Genomic DNA, 17,559 nt, shown 5'->3' with positions numbered 1-17,559 from the left:
CGACACATTAAAGAGCCACAAAACAGTATTTATTGTTTACATTTCTTTAAAAAAATTACCAAATTTGAAAGGTGAGGCTTTGTTTAATATATTTAATATCAAAATTAACCGAGAAGTAAGCTGGTCTGTCCTGTCTGTCAGTGTGTTGTCAGTGTCCTCTCTGCTCCGCGATGTGTTTTTCTCTGCGCGAGAGCGGCGTAGATTGTCGGACATAGCGACAGTAACTAAGGGGGGGCTGGTCTTTGCGAAAGGTCAATTGTGATCAATTCATAGTTTTCATGTGACGTCACACCATTATAGACCATTTCAAGGACGTAAACAATAAAAAATGCGTTGGAATGCTACTGCGCATGTCTGTTTCTCAAGTATATCCGGTGATCTGAGATTTAAAAATCTCAAATCTGTCAAAACAAGCTCGTAACTTTGAAGTCTAGCGAAAAGGCAGAAGTTAAGGTATTTCCAAAAACTGAAAATAAACGATGATTGGAATAAACGGACCCTTTAAATAAGACCTTGATGCGTAAACTTTGTATTGCTAGTTGCTTAGTATCCAGCCTTCTCGCTTCACTGCTGCAATCCAGGAGCGTTTTCGGAAATCGAAACACTTAAAGGGGTGGTATACTGCCCCTTTCACAAGATGTAAAATAAATCTCTGATGTCCCCAGAGTGTGTGTGTGAAGTTTTAGCTCAAAATACACCACAGATATTTTTATATATCATGTTAAAGTTGTCACTTTTTGAGGGTTTGCAAAAACGCACCGTTTTGTGCCTGGCCCTTTAAATGCAAATGAGCTGCTGCAGAGGGCGGGGTTTCAAGAGATTGTGTGTGTGTGTGTTAGCAGCTGCGATTACCTCACACACACACACTAAATAGACAGAAACTGTTCTGCCTTTAATGTTAAAACGGAGTCAGACAAAGATGGAGACTCAAGAAGAAGTGACAACATGTAGAAGCAACAGGACGTCTCTGAATGGTTAGTTGATGAATTTATGTTGCTGATGTGGAGTTAACTATCTTCAATTAGCATATTCTGTCATGGTAATGTTGTTTATGATCAAACAGCAACATTACACACTAACTAAAGTTAGAAAAGTGAAATCATACTCAACCACCCCTTTAAATTTCCAAAGGAAGGTTAGTTTCGGGCCAGAGGGAGCACCCAACTATTGAGCAACAAGGACCTAATTTTAATTTTGATATTTTTATTGTTTTGAATGCGACAACTAACCGTAAACCGCCGAATAGCCGTTGAAATGGTCTAGGAACGCCCATCTGGAGGGCAAAACGAGCCTTTCCTCCATTGCCCGCCAGTCATTTTTAAGGATTGCACAAATAAGGATTCTTTAGCCTGGCGCTCTTTAATTCGAACGGTCTTTCTTTCTGTGTTTAAGTGGTGCAACACAACTCGATTTAAAATAAAACCCAGATCAACAAATTTAAACTTTGTTTAGTTTAATCCTTATTGGTGCAACCCACCAATGCTGTATCTGATTATGTTTGGAGAATATTGGTATTGGCAGATGACAAGTTTGCCCATTCAGATGAACAGATGAGTTTGTTTCAGAGTCTACGAATGTCCTTGTAATTGGATAATTTAGTATTTTTTGTTAGTGGAGTTTTGTGAATGTTACGGAAATCCGTTCAAGACACCTTTTCCATGAACACTTAATTCATTTTGTTAATATTTTTTAATCAAAATAATCAAAACAATTAAAAAAAAAAATATTCAAACTAAAAAAATCTAAATAAATCAAAATTTTCATATTTTTTTACTCTTCTACTGTAATATTACCAGCTCCTATTATACATTATTTTTTAATTTTTTTACATTATTAGTTTTTAAGAATTTGAAAGTGGCATTGGTTGTACTAGTCTGCTAAATGAATAAATGTAAGTCTAATTGTTTGTTTAATTTCAGCAATATTATGCATGTCGTAATGGCTATTGTATTAAATTGCATAAAATATCTTCATTATATCTTTCATCAGCCATCTTTCTCTTTGAAAAACAGTCAACTACTAAGGGTACAATTTTATGCAACACGTTTTTATGACTCCAAAGCTGTAAAATCAAATCTTTAGCATTTTGTTTGTTTGTTAAAAATGTATTTATTTCCTGTGACGTCATCTTTCAGCATTAAAAGTGTGCAGAGAGCAGATGCTGGAGAATATCACTGCAGGCTTAGTGTCAGTAACAAGATCATTGAGTCCAATCCCATCATTTTAGAAGTGGAAGGTAAGTAAACCTTCAACCCAGCACTCAAACATTTGCTTATGCATTTTAGACATTTGATGTTTTCCACATTTGACTCATATCCAGGCCTGCCGTCCTTCACCATACAGCCGAGTGACGTGAACATCACGAGACACACTTCCTTCAGGTTGAGCTGTGAGGCGGTCGGTCCTCCGAACCCTGTAATCATTTATTGGCTTCAAAATGGCTCGAGATTTGTGGAAGCGAACGAGTCCTCAAGCACCATCACTGTGAAAGGTGAGAACGTGGCTTCTTGTATGGTCCTCAGCGCTGTTTTTAAGCTGCTCTGTTTCTTTAAATAAGCTGTAGATTTAAAATGCTTTAGTTTCTTAAAGAGAATTTTCGTGTATTAATAGGTTTTTTATTGCCAATGTGTGAACAATGGGGCCTTGAATCACGTTCAGTCTCTTGTACGTTACGTGTTCACAAGCAATAAGTCGCTGGCTTCAGTTCACTTAAAGGGGTGGTTCAGGATTTTGGACATCGGACCTCATTTTCAAGTTAGCCTGGTTGTTATTCATCAGTGGAGACAGTTTTCAAACAATTTCATCCAGTCGCATAGTTCGCCGGTGCTAGGCTAGCGCGAGTCAACGGTATTTGCTAGCCTGCCATTAAACTCTTTTACCCTCTCCACAGTACACCAAAAGCAAATCAATTATGAAGCCAGACTGTCGATGTAAATGTCTATTGAGAGAATAGTGTTAGAAATCAAAGTACTCTTGCATTTCAATGATCGCATTATATTTACAGGAACTAGTTTCTCAGCAGTGGCGGAATTTAGGCGGACGTTAGTTCTTCGTCTATGTATTCCGGCTCATACATGTACGGTCGTTGAATAAAACGCATTCCTCGTCTTCATCGTCTCCAAAGTCTGAAACATTGGCATGGCTTTCAAATGTTGCCATAGTCCTATGTTGATTTCTTCGTGAAATATACTCTGCTTCTGTAGTGATGAGTGTCAGCGGCAGGTAAATACACTTGCGTGATTGTGGATTCTGGATGGCGCCTTGCATGGCTGACACCGACGTCGGTGTATGAATGGGTGAATGTGAGGCAATATGTAAAGCGCTTTGGTGGCCATAGGGTCTGTGAAAGCGCTATATAAATGCAGTCCATTTACCATCCATTTACCATTGTCATGTGGACCGGCTCTCTCGGTTGCCTTGGTAACTTAATATCACTCCGCCCCTGCTGTAGACTGTGCTAATAAATACAGGGAACAAAGTATAACTATTGCAATGCGATGAAAGGGTAGTTTGATTTCTAACATTATTCTCTCAACAGACATTTACATCGATAGTCTGGCGTTATAATTGATTTGCTTTTGGTGTACTGTGGAGAGGGTAAAACAGTTTTTAATGGCATGCTAGCAAATACCGTTGACTCGCGCTAGCCTAGCACCGGCGAACTATGCGACTGGATGAACATTTTTGAAAACTGTCTCCACTGATGAATAACAACCAGGCTAACTTGAAAATTAGGTCCGATGTCCAAAATCCTGAACCATCCCTTTAACGGCCATCGGTGTCGCTAATAACAAAGGTTTCTAAATTTTACATATAGCAGAATTTAACTTGTTGTCAATATACAGTGTTGCAGAGAATCTAAAGGCCTTTAAAGTGAAATATAGCAGAAAAAAATCTCTGAATTCAGAAAGATTGGAAGATTTTGTTTAGGTTACGGTAACAGATTTGCTGTCCACATTATTATATTTGTGGCATATAAGCAAGGTCTACCACAAGGTTGTACATTCCTAAGCGCCTGTTGACATGAAATGACTCCTCAGTACGCTGGGTAACAGCTGACAAAAAAACATGACAAACTGTTCCTCTGGTCAATCAGGACATCCTTATTACAGGAAAACAGTAGTCGCCCACACTTTGAACAACAGGAAACAATAGAAATCAAACTCAGCTGAGAGAAGATTAAAGTGTGTTGTTGGGGCCAAAAAATAAAAAGTAATTCTAAGGGCCATCTTTTCTATTAAAAAAAATATATAAGTATGATTTTAAGCATTTTTAAGTGTTAATGAATTGTTTTGTGCACACAAAAAAACAACATTCAGGATAGTTTATTTTTATTTTATACTATTATAGTATTTATTTACATTTTTTCAGTTTTAATTTTAGTTGGTTTAATCATTTTTATGTAACTCTGTCATTTTTGTTAGTTTTTTTTCTTTTATATACTATACTATACTATATATATTATATCAAGTCGAGTCACATTTATTTATATAGCGCTTTTAACAATACAGATTGTTTCATAGCAGCTTTACAGAGATAACAGGAAAATAATGCAACACGGTTTGTTTCCAGAAGAAAATAGTGTCACAGTCCAGCTTATGTAAGCTCAGTGATGTTTCATTTTTGTTGTAAAAAGTTATCAATTTAGTTCATTTACTGTATATATATATATAGCCGGTTAGCTGCTCTGGAGAAAAGGGTGATGCCATCGTCCAGCTCAGTTCAGTTCTCACATAATGGTGTCAATGCAGGCAGATCAATAATGTTGTTGAATATTCAATTAAACTTATACTTATTACATAAACTTATTTCAGTTAGTTGCTAAAGTTGTTGCTATTTTTCATCTTAAGTTTTTCATCTAATAGGTATATTTTATATTTCAGTTTTATTTCAATTAATGATTTTTTTAAAAATAGTTTTAGTTTTAGTTAATAACAATAAACACCACTGAACTTATTTCAGTAGAAATGCACAGAACAGAGAACCTGAACTCTACAGCTTTCAAACAGTTGATGTCATAAAACCTCTTAAATCCACTTTATTGCCTAGTCTTCTATAGTGATTGTAATTTCCATTTTTCCTCTAAAGTAATCCGTTTCACATTCCGGGCAGGGCCATGTATCCCCTCGAAGCACCCGGGCTGACATCATCCGGCACATTTTGTTTTCTGCAGTTATGGAAAATGTGCACATAACAGATATTGTGAAACATCACTGAGTTTGCAGCAAGCTGCTGAAGCTGGCTCGTATGTTTTGTATCTGCTCACATTTGGATGTGGACACGTAAAGCGAAAGCAAACCAACTCTGAATAGTCATATTTAGACGTGAACTTTGAGAGGGAGAAACATGCTAAATCACTTCTGGGTGTTTTTTACTGTTTGGACAGTGGGATAAAATCTCCTGATGACACCGTTTACACTGGTAATTGAGCTGTCAGATTACACTGATTACAATGAGAACCACATGACTTTAAACTGTGGGTCATTTTCTTTTTTGATCATATCAAGTGGTATAATTGAATCTGTTTCAGCTTTGATTGAGTCACTGGATTGATGAAATGGAAACTGTGTACTATTGATCTTATCGTGAATGATTCATCCGTGCAAGTGTCTCTAAATAACTTATAACGTGACTTTCATTGCGATTTTAACTTATTAACTCCTCCCACACTATGCTACCTTAAATTGGATGTCTTGTTAAATTATTTATTATTACTTTGAAATTCCCATTTCATCTTTTGACTTGGCTAGTCCGTCTATCAACCACCCAGGAACTCTAGCAAACACATTACTAGCCGCGTTTCCATTACGCTTCAAATTGCGCGAAATGAAATTGCGAATTGGAAAAATACGTCCAATGGAAACACGTCAATTTCGCAAAAACTCCCATTTATCGCATAAAAGTTTTTACGCTCGCATGAGGTGATTTTTTAGGCAATTCGAAAAATAAATATTATTTAGCAAAACTGCAATGGAAACAGTTTTTGCGCATTTACAGTCACCTGACGTAGATGACGCGGTGTGTTTGGACAGAAGGCGAGACAGATTTCTTTATTAATTTCATAAAAGACAAAAGAATTACAGGAATACTGGATTCTAAACCTCGAAGAAACGAGAAATGCTAAGCTAATGCTAAAAGTGCTACCGCCAGACCCGGAGATCGGCTGAATGGATTTGAAAACGGTAAAACTGTTTAATTCTTGGGGAGTTGGGAAATGAGCCTATTTCCAAAAAAAGTGGAGTGTTCCTTTAAATGTTTTTTGTGGTTAATCTCCTAGGTATGGTAATCGGTTTCTTGGCAACAAGCGTAAACCTGAGTGATTGTGAAAGCAGGAGTTTTATGGTTAAAGTTTATTCAGCCGGTGCTATAGGGAGAGAGTGCTGATATTACACACACAAAAGCCTCATTCAGATCCACTGCAGAGAGCCTTGAAAAGAACACACAGATCCGACCCTTGCTCTCTTTATAATAAAGACTTTAATCGTTCTTTGCTGCACATTATATGTTCAACCACACTATTTTAGTTGTACAGATGAAACTCGAAAAGTTCATTTATTTCAGTAATTCAACTTAAAAGGTGAAACTAATATATTATATAGACTCATTACATGCAAAGTGAGATATTTCAAGCCTTTATTTGTTATAATTTTGATAATTATGGCTTACAGCTTATGAAAACCCCAAATTTAAAATTAGAATATTGTGAAAAGGTTTTCATAAGCGGTAAGCCATAATCATCAAAATTATAACAAATAAAGGCTTGAAATATCTCACTTTGCATGTAATGAGTCTATATAATATATTAGTTTGACCTTTTAAGTTGAATTACTGAAATAAATGAACTTTTTTTGCACGATATTCAAATTTTTCGAGTTTCACCTGTGTATACAGCTACTGTTGTTTATGGTCTTTTGAATATTAAAAAAGATCCATTACAGGATCTTCAGATCAGCCACTATCTATATTATCTGTACTCTTTTAAATAAACTAAAAGTGAAGCACTTTTAAATTCTTCAAAGCATCAGAACCTATTTATATTACTTAGAAGAATAGACAGATATAAATATTTTTACATATTTAATATTTATACAACTACTTCCCTTAACAAAAAAAGGTACTGTGGTAATACCATGGTACAAGGATGATATCAGATGGTGTTTTGATATGTTTCTGAGTGATTATTATGGTCATATCCTTTTCTTGTTAGTAAATTTAGGTAACTTTTGTGTTTTTTCTTGACCATTTTTTTACCTCTAGAATCAAGGCCCACAATTGGCTTTAGCAAGAACTCTGTGGCGATGCACATGTGAAATATTTCGCTTTGAAAATGTAATTATGAGAAATTAAATCAGTGTTGCTTCATTTATGTTGTGACTGACACAATGAACTGTGTTTCTTGTTATTCACATTCAAGGAAATCTGTTAAATTGATTGTCATGAGACAAAAAAATAATTGTCATGAGAATAATAACAATAATGTATAATACAGTTTTATAGTTGGTCAATTTATTTTAAATAAATATAATATATATTTGTGCAATAGAGTGCTGCAAGCGTGACGTCTGGAAGTCTAACTAATTTTCCTATGGGGTATGTGTAAAATAAAGCCTGTGGTAAACATCATTTTATGATACTTAAACATTTTGCTCTACAACGTTAACACCATATCGAAAACACAAATTTTAAAGTTTTATTTTATTTTAAAAACATATGTTTGTATATAAGTAACAAGAACGTTTGAGGTGTGATTGTGTGCAGTTTACGTTGGAGAGCGAAACGTTCAAGTATTGTCAAGTTATGTTTACCACAGACCTTATTTTACTCATGAATTAAAAAAACACCATTGGAAAATCTCGAAGGAAGATTGGACCTTTAGAAGGACTCTAGGTCATATATCAAAGTTTAAAATGGCTTTTTATCTGACAGCTTGTCAGATAAAAACAATTCAGTTTTTAGATCTTGTTTGAAGATCAAGATCACATACATACCTGACCCTGGACCACAAAACCAGTCACATGGGTCAATTTTTTTTATAAATTATCTTTTCATTGATGTATGGTTTGTTAGGATAGGACAATATTTGGCTGAGATACAACTATTGAAAATCTGGAATCTGAGGGTGCAAAAAGTTCGAAACATTGAGAAAATGTCCTTTAAAGTTGTGCATTTATGTTCACGATTGTGCTGCATTCACTCACAAAAATACATGTTTTATATATTTACGGTAGGACATTTACTAAATATCTTCATGCAACATGATCTTTACTTAATATCCTCATGATTTTTGGCATAAAAAAAAAAAGGATAATTTTGACCCATACAATGTATTGTTGGCTATTGCCACAGATATACCCTTGCGACTTGTGACTGGTTTTGTGATCCAGGGTCACATATGCCCATTTCTTTTTTTAATAAGTGCATGTTTCATCTCTAATGAATGAGACAAAAAGACTCAAAAGTTGCCGTAAAACCACAACGCGACCCAATTCTCCTTTAACGTGTCGTTCTTACTGGACTTGATTCAAACAATGTGAACACAGAAAGCCTCTGATTTTCCACGTTGAACTCGGGCTCACTGTCCTTCTCCGCACAATGGATGCATTACGTAATGCTCACACAAACACTTTCTTTCTCTCTCTGGATGCTGTGATGTGTGTTTCCATTAAGAGGGAACTAGTTAGAGCTGGATATGACAGTTTTCCATGTGAAGACTAGCCAGTAATTACTGCTCAAGTTGTCCACATAAATGCTGAGTTAGGTAAAGAAGCCATTATGAAACTTCAGCCACTGCAAATATGCTTACCATAATCATTTCAGGACTTGTTATACACAGCTACACGTGTGTTTGGATGCAATTATATGCTCAATACGGACTTAAAATGTAATGTATAAAAGATGCGTCACTTCCTGCCAGAAACAAATCAACTAGACAACAGATTTCATATTCCAAACTGGTCCGAAACTGAAATAAATAAAATATGGTTGGATGGTCGCAAGGGTGGATTAATGAATTGTAGAAGCTGTTAATAAAACGAAGATTATTGGAGTACGTTTTATAAGAAAATACTCTTTCATTCATTTTTGTACTTCAAAATTTCACATTTAAATGCACAATAGGCATTAAAATATCCAAAAACTACTTGCACAGTTTACTTGTGTACTTACATGATCTCAAATGTTTCCAACAATTTTAAAATCCAGAGAAATTCGCAATTTTAACCAATGTAACGTCATCTGTGACTGTTCATTAGTGCTTCTCTTTACAAGTACGGGAAGACTTTTGGCGGATGCTGAGTTTCCTAAAGCATGTTATAAGAGACCGAGACCCAGACAGATGCAGAGATGAGTTCATGTGGAGCTGCATTTACTGGATCATGAGCTGCTCGTGTGTAAAAAACACATTGAAACGCCCCGCATATATTGATTTAACTAAACTGCAGCCTCTGCAATTTGATAATCCGATAAGCCGTGATCCGATTACGGTTTTATTTCGGTTAATTTAGCAGCCCTCGCTGCCTGGATGTTGTTTGGCAGATTAGATCGATAATACCAATGCTATTTACTTATATCAAGGTACTTAAAACTGGTCAGAATTACCATGGTGCACTTCTTTCTGATACTCTTTTGATAGTGTTGTAGTAGTCGACCCTGTACCAGAGTGATCTGAGATTCTGCTGGACCGTGTGCAGAGTCTGCTAGCATGGCTGTTCTCCAAACCCAGTAATTACAGGCCCTCATACTTCCTGGCACCCGTACAACGTGCAATCTGTCCAGCCTACTTGCATGCATTTTTTTTTCTTCTGTAACCAAAAGTTAGTTTCTTTTCATAGCTTTTTTCCCTTCTTTTTTCCCTTTGCAAATGGCCTAAATATAGTCAGATTTATGAAAAGGTGATTGGAGAGACTCCATTTGTATACTTTCTGTTCTGTCATTTTTCTGCTGAACTAAAGCTAAAAATATGATCTTAACTTGAACAAAATGTTCCTCTTCGTATCTGGCATTTGATTTGGCTAACAATGTTTCTTTTAAAGTCCATTTGCTTTTCAAAGCCATACTCGTATATAAGAACTCTTTGCAATTAATTAGTTTCAAAGGGATGGTTTATTTAAAATATATTTGAATATCTTCTCTGGGTAAGAGCAAGAAAAAGGTTAAACGTCTGACAATTTGTCTTCTTGATGGAGGTCTACCTCAATAATAATTAGTGCAAAACATCCCTGTGAGTGGGTTTCAGTAAATTAGCATATCATTTAGGAATACTGGAGCTTTTGTACCCAAGAAACCTTGCTTTTCAAAGTCCAGACTGAATCTATAATCATTCAGTGAATTAAATACCGCCATCTATTATTTAAATTTGCATATGTTTCCAGACGGCGTTTCAATAGCATAGTTCAGTCACTGTGGCGCTTGAATATGGAGGCACGATCTGTCCCACTGACAGTCAGAGATAGACACGCTTGATACTCAGAAACATGTCAACAACCAAACAAGCAGCTTCCTGTCAGCTCCAGTGGGGGAAGCAATGTGCCCTTTGTGAGCGAGTCTCTGGGCATGGGCAGAAATGCACTTGCACAAAAGGGATATTATGGTTGTGCTTGTGTCCGAGTGGGACTGGAGGGTTGGCGTGGAGTGGCACTGAAACTCGTGCTGTGAGTTACGCAGTCCTGCATGTGCTCGACCTCCACGGTTGATGCAAACCTTGATTGCATGTCACCTGGAGACTATTATTTTGATTTTAAGGATCATTATGGCACCAAATAATATCTATTCACACTTTAAAAAAAAAAAAAAAAATGCAAGTGATGCTTAATTGTGCAAAACTCACAGCCAAGATTGTAGGATACTGTGGATCAGTTTCTAAATCTGTTAGTGCTTTTAATGTGTTGCTCGGTGTATGCATGTGTGTTATGTGGTAAAATGTTTTGTAGTGTTGTCAAAAATATCGATATTTCGATAAATATCGATACTGAAATATCTGAACGGTACCAATACTAATTTCCCGAAGTATCGATACTAGCCGAGCTTTCACTTTCACTTCTCCCTAAAGGCGCGTTGACAAACACCACACGTGACGCACTCGTCCCATTCGCTCTGGTTAAATAGCAAAAGTGAAGTGAATGGAAAGATGGCGAGGGCGGCGCCCCCGCGACCGGCTTTGGTTGATTGATAAAGAACACCGCGAGCGGGCATGTCGGAGAATAGCGCGGACACGCGTAAAAACACACCGCGAGCGGGCATGTCGGAGAATAGCGTGGACACGCGCTACACACCGCGAGCGGGCATGTCGGAGAATAGCGCGGACACGCGCTTCACACTGCGAGTGGGTATGTCAGAGAATAGCGCGGACACGCGCTTCACACTGCGAGCGGGCTGCGGGCACCCAAAAGATTGTTTGACAATCAATAATCCCTCACATCACTCATTTTTTAAAATTATTTTATAGGTGAAAACAGACTTAAGGAACAGGCTCCAGGGGTACCATTTAGCAAGCATAGGCTACGCTCAGCATCAGGGGTGTTTGTTGTTTGGACAGACCTTTCACCACTGCTAAAAACAATCCTAAACGAAACACTGTAACTCTTCTCATTTTAACTTTTCTGAAACATTAACCAAGATGGCCTAGTATTGTTGTTGATATGAGTCTGTGTTGTCTCGTTTTTTCACCGTAATTCTTAAAGTTAACATAATCTGACTGAGGAATCCGACAAGTAAATATTTTAACTGTGGTCAAATGTAAATTAACTTGTGCCTATTTAACTTTATTCAGAAAATTATTTAATTCTGCAATTTGCCTTCTTTAGCGATTATCATCAATTTGATTACACAGATATGAATTAAACTAGACAGCTAGACAATGGCATCTCTGAATTCAATAATGAAATGCCTTTAACTGAAAATTGAATGTTTAATCTTATTATTATACATTACTGACACTCTATCCTCCAATTTGATACTGTTGAGTGCTTTTTTACAGTAAAAAGCAAAAAAACAGTTTTGGCCTACTACAGTAGGCTATATTTTAATCTTTGATAACAGTAGGTTATACAAATACAACGGGTCATGTTACCCCTGGTCCAATTAAAAAAATATTAACAGATAGAACTCAGGACATTTTTGTTCATGTAAAATATATCTCATTGTCATGTTCTAGACTTGATGAAAAATAAAAAAAATACCCCCTTAATATTGTGGCAGTTTTTTTCTCTGTGGTATCGAAAATGGTATCGAATATCGATATTTTTCAAGGTATCGTATCGAAGTTAGAAATTCTAGTATCGTGACAACACTAATGTTTTGAAGTCTCTTCTGCTTTATTTATTTGATCAAAAATACAGTAAAATATTCTGAAATATTATTACAATTTAAAATTTGAATATATGGTAAAATGTAATTTATTCCTGTGATGCAAAGCTGAGTTTTCAGCATCATTACTCCAGTCTTCAGTGTCACATGATCCTTCAGAAATCAGTATAATATGATGATTTGATGCTCCAGAAACATTTCTTATGATGATCAGTGTTGAAAACAGTTGTTGAACACGTTTTCGTGGAAACTGTGATTCATTATTTTCGGGATTCTTTGATGAATAGAAAGTTCAAAGAACGGCATTTACTTTAAATATAAATATTTTGTAACATAATAAATGTCTTTACTGTCACTTTTGATCAATTTAATGCATCTGTGCTGAATAAAAGTATTAATTTTTTTTTTTTAAATCATACTGACCTCGAACTTTTGAACAATATTGTATAATTCTTAAAACCATTAATAATAATAGTTAGCGAGCACCACTGATTGTTCCCAAACAGGCTCCCATCTTCCATAGTTTTAATATCTGCATGCTTATTATTTTTTGTTCTGTGCAGGTGTTGATGCTCCCACCCAGTACAGCTGTGAAGCGCACAACGAGAAGGGTCTCACAGTGTCCAGAGAAGCTCACGTCAATATCAAAGGTGCTGGACCTGAGAACAGTGATATATTTAGTATTATGTACCGGTGAAACTTGAAAAATTAGAATATGGTGCAAAAGTTTATTTATTTCAGTAATTCAACTCTAAAGGTGAAACTAATATATTATATAGACTAATTTCAAGCCTTTATTTGTTATAATTTTGATGATTATGGCTTACAGCTTCTAATTTTGAATTTGGGGTTTTCATAAGCTGTAAGCCATAATCATCAAAATAATGACAAATAAAGGCTTGAAATATCTCACTTTGCATGTAATGAGTCTATATAATATATTAGTTTCCCCTTTTAAGTTGAATTACTGAAATTAATTTTTGCACGATATTCTAATTTTTCCAGTTTCACCTGTATATACTATATATTACTTTTTATATTTTCAGTGTTAATTTTAGTTTAAGTTTTAGTAGTTTTGTTATTAGTCATTTATTTATGTTTCTATTTAGCTTTAATTTACATTTTTATATTTTCATCTCACAAGTTTAAGTTCCTCATATAATATTTATATTTATGAAAGTGAATTTTAATAGTTTTTAGTTAACACCAAAAAAAACTGTCTGAATTTTTATTTTAATTTTTTCAATCCTCATGTAATTTCATAATGTAATGGCGATTCAAGCCATTTTTCATTCTTCGCCATTTCACAAAGGAAATGTGTGTTACACAAAGGATTTGATGCGTGAATCTTGTCATGTAAAGGTTTAATTTTTCTTTGTCAAGTTACATCATAAGAGAAATCAAAATCAAAAACTAGTTTACAATTAATCAAGTTCCAAAGGCATGAAGTTTGGTGTTTTCCACAGTCAAAAGACTCTAGAATAAAACCGTTCCTTCTTATTCTTCTTCAAATTGTAAGTTACACATATGTAACATATCTAAAACTAGCTAAAGTCACGTGTTACAATACAAATAACACAAAATATACATTTATCAACAAAAAATCTGAAAAGTGTTAGTCGTTTATGGCTCTAACACACATGTTTGATTAATGTTTTTCCAGAGCTTCCTGACAAAGTGTCAAACGTCACAGTAGTGAAGCGTGAGTCCAACAGACTCCTCTTGAGCTGGACTCCGGGAAACGATGGCTTCTCTCCTCTCAACACGTGCCACATCACGGTAACAGGGACATCATTAATGAACACTATTTTTTACAAGGTTATTGTATTGTAATAAATCCTCTGGGGGAACAAAATGTTCAGTTCTTTTTCCTGTGTTATTTTCCATCCATTTTAACGTGAGCCAAGTTGAAATCATAATTCTGTTCAGTTGGTAAAGTAACACCACTGAAAGCTTTGATTCAGATGATGATCATCATTTTTCATAAATCATCTCTATAGGTGCGAGAGCTCGGCCGAGAGCCGGGGAGTCCTACTGCCGCACAAAGCACACAAGTGCCTCCGTTCCAGTATGAAATCAGCAATCTCAAAGCCATGACCTGGTACAACATGAGTGTGTCCTGCATCAATGAAATCGGGTCGTCACCGCCCAGCGCTTGGGTCCAGAGCAACACCACTGAGGGCGGTGAGTCAGTTTCCTGGAGCAACTTCCTGGACTTTCAGTGAATTAAAAAGCATTTTGAGTCACTGGCTACACTACCATTCAAAAGATTTACATTTTTCGACAGACAACTCTTATGTGCATTCAATTGATTAAAGAGAGCTTGATTGACAGGTGATCTGACCAATCATACTTCGCCATCCGCCATTTTGTCGGACAAAGCAGTCAGGAGAGTTAGTAGATTAACGTTGGAGGATTTGGACTTGAGAAGCGGAGTGTACTGACATCTTTCCGCGGTTAAAACAACATTCCTTCTGATGTTCATTCATGTTTATTTGATGCTATAAATGAACTAGAAGGAAGAGATGATCGGTTCACAAGCAGCTTTAACTGAGGCGACACAGCGATCTGTCTCGACACATTAAAGAGCCACAAAACAGTATTTATTGTTTAAATTTCTTTTCAAAAATGGCCAAATTTGAAAGGTGAGACTTTGTTTAATATGTTTAATATCAAAAGTAACCGAAAAGTAACCTGGTCTGTCCTGTCTGTCAGTGCGTTATCAGTGTCCTCTCTGCTCCGCGATGTACTTTTCACTGCGTGAGAACATGGTGTGGTGTGAGAGCGGCGCAGCTTGTCGGGCATAGCGACAGTAACTAAGGGAGGCGGGTCTTTGCGAACGGTCAACTGATCAAAAATACAGTTCCTGACATGCAAAGCTGATTTTCAGCATCATTACTCCAGTCTTCAGTGTCACATGATCCTTCGGAAATCATCACAGAGGAATAATGGGAATAAACTTTTTATTTTTCAGCTGCATGTTTATTAATCTCCCATATAGTCATTGCACGCTATAACCTTAAACCCCGATGATCGATGATGTGACTTGTTTAACATGATCAACCCAGTTATTTTTGTATGATCAACTCTGGAAGTATTCCTTCATTCAAAACACGTCATTTGATCTAAGACTGGAGATTGCACAGGAAAGTAAAGGGAGTGAGTGAAAGCAATCGGGACATTGCTTAATCTGTATCATCTTTACTCTTAATTTGGTGTCGTGGTACAGACCTCATTTAAATATTATGCAAAAACAGAAATCCGATCGGTTATCCAGATACAGAGCGGGATATATCTTAATATGAACAAATGTAAATGTGCCGTGTCCTGATTGGCTAATGATCCGATCTGCTTGATCGATCATGGTGATCGCATGTTAATGTCAAGTGTAAACGCAGCCTATGAAGCATTAAATTTCAATAGGTGACTTACTCTGTTTTGATCGCTTCAGTAGAAATCAGTGTTTATATCCGAACTTGAAAAACTTTTATCCCAGTACTTCTTGAACGCAAGTGTATGCTCAGAATTGAACACTAGCTTACTACGTACATAGTGTATACTGTACTGCATACTCATTTTTTTAAATAAGAAGGAAAACTATATGCATTTGCAACAATAAACATGTTAAACATTGATATGCTGCTTTGTCACATGATTGATGAGTACATTCAGTTATCTTAGAAAGAAAAGCTGTACATTTTTATTATCAAATACCAAGTAAAAAAAGGTAATAATTTCCAATTAATTCTGCACACTGGAAATTAAAGATGTACAGTAGTTGAGTGCAATATGAGTCAATATGAGAGTACCGTTTTGCTAATAAGAGAAAGATTATAAGATAATTCCTGTAGTATGTTATTATGTCTTTCATATCCAAGAGTTTTCCAAATGCCGAATGGGAATGACCTGGCAGTTAGAAAAGCTTTTCTTATGGGTGTGTCCGTAAAGGATTTCCTCTGTATTCCTAAAAGAACCACGAAGGATATTTTTACTCCCAGATAAGCACTTTGGTTTGTTATACTTCTAATGTAATACAATCTGGAATTGGGTCTCTGCTTTTTTGTTGGTTTCAAACTAAGTAGTCCGTCAGTATTTTACATGTTGCTCAAGATATGATTTATCTTAAATGAAAGTGTAATTTTACTTTTTACTTTTATTATTGTCAGTTCCATTGGAGGCCCCGCAAAACTTGACTGTTAATGTGAACAACTCCATGTTGATGATCCGATGGGAAGCTCCGCCCCCTGACACGTTGAACGGAGTCTTGCAAGGATATGATGTCATTATTAAACACGGGACACGTACGAACAAGGTTAGTAATTGTGTTTTGTGTACTAACAAAACTGAATTTAGTAAATGTCAATCATTGAGATTGAAATTCTGTCTTTTCACTCACAACACTCTGGACATTTGCAATGCCTCTTTAATGCTTGCTTGCAATGCATTTTTATTTAGAAATTAGCTAAAAAACTCTATAATCCCAAAGTTGTCACAGCGTATAGGAACGTTCTTTAAGCAACTTTGCTGAATTCGTTAAATTATTATTTAAAGATTCTCTCAAAGAATGTTTTCTATTGAGTGGCAATGTTTTAGGTTTAAACAATGACTATATAAGGGTATACTCTCTCACTTAAAGAGTCTGTGGTGCAAAAACATTTTTATTAGTACAAATATTCTACGTAATATAAAACTGTATTCTTAATTTATTATTATACAATGATTTTCACGTTCAGCTGGTGAAAATATTCACATAATTTCTATTTTACTCCGTTTACTGTGCTGCAACCAGGGTTATTATCATTAACCTCAACTAAAAACATAAATTACTTTAAAAAAAAAACAATAATTGAAATAAAGTATAATATATATATTTTTAAATTACTTTATTTTAAGCTAGTTGCCAAAGCAACATTTCTAATTTTAATTTAGTTTAAGTTCTAAAGTAACTAAAACTAAATAAATTCAAACTTAAAATTGAATAAAAACAATAGATATATTTACAAAAAAATAAATAATAAAAATGTTTTACTAAAACTTTAACTTAAATGAAAATAAAAACAGAAAATATAAAATATAAAATATAAAAAATAATATTAACAAAAACTATAATAGTAAATCACTGATACTAAAATAACACTAGTTGCAACTGAAGTAAACATCCACACATCTGTTCTCTCAAAATAAGAGCAAAACCCCCTGAGTTCACTTTATAGTATCTACAAATCCTGCACGTAACCAATTTGTTTTTATTACTCA

The 17,559-nt window shown here is 35.5% G+C and overlaps 1 protein-coding gene across 3 annotated transcripts in view; it reads left to right on the top strand.

Moving 5' to 3' along the window:
• Positions 1 to 17,559, top strand: part of mertka (c-mer proto-oncogene tyrosine kinase a) — a 39,562-nt gene that overhangs the window by 3,701 nt on the left and 18,302 nt on the right. For all 3 annotated transcript variants that reach the window (XR_013800149.1, XM_079634401.1, XM_079634400.1), the window contains exons 3-8: positions 2,136 to 2,236; positions 2,321 to 2,491; positions 12,867 to 12,953; positions 13,967 to 14,082; positions 14,304 to 14,487; positions 16,470 to 16,615. Coding sequence is in view for 2 of the 3 variants with exons in the window: in XM_079634401.1 (XP_079490527.1) it covers positions 2,136 to 2,236; positions 2,321 to 2,491; positions 12,867 to 12,953; positions 13,967 to 14,082; positions 14,304 to 14,487; positions 16,470 to 16,615 (805 nt within the window). In the remaining variant the exon portion in view is untranslated. The remainder of the gene's footprint in view (positions 1 to 2,135; positions 2,237 to 2,320; positions 2,492 to 12,866; positions 12,954 to 13,966; positions 14,083 to 14,303; positions 14,488 to 16,469; positions 16,616 to 17,559) is intronic.

Source organism: Phoxinus phoxinus (genome assembly GCF_949152265.1).
Source record: "Phoxinus phoxinus genome assembly, chromosome: 14".
In the NCBI taxonomy this organism is placed as follows: Eukaryota; Metazoa; Chordata; class Actinopteri; order Cypriniformes; family Leuciscidae; genus Phoxinus; species Phoxinus phoxinus.
Note: the sequence above shows the minus strand (reverse complement) of the source record. Positions and strands in the feature narration are given on the sequence as shown.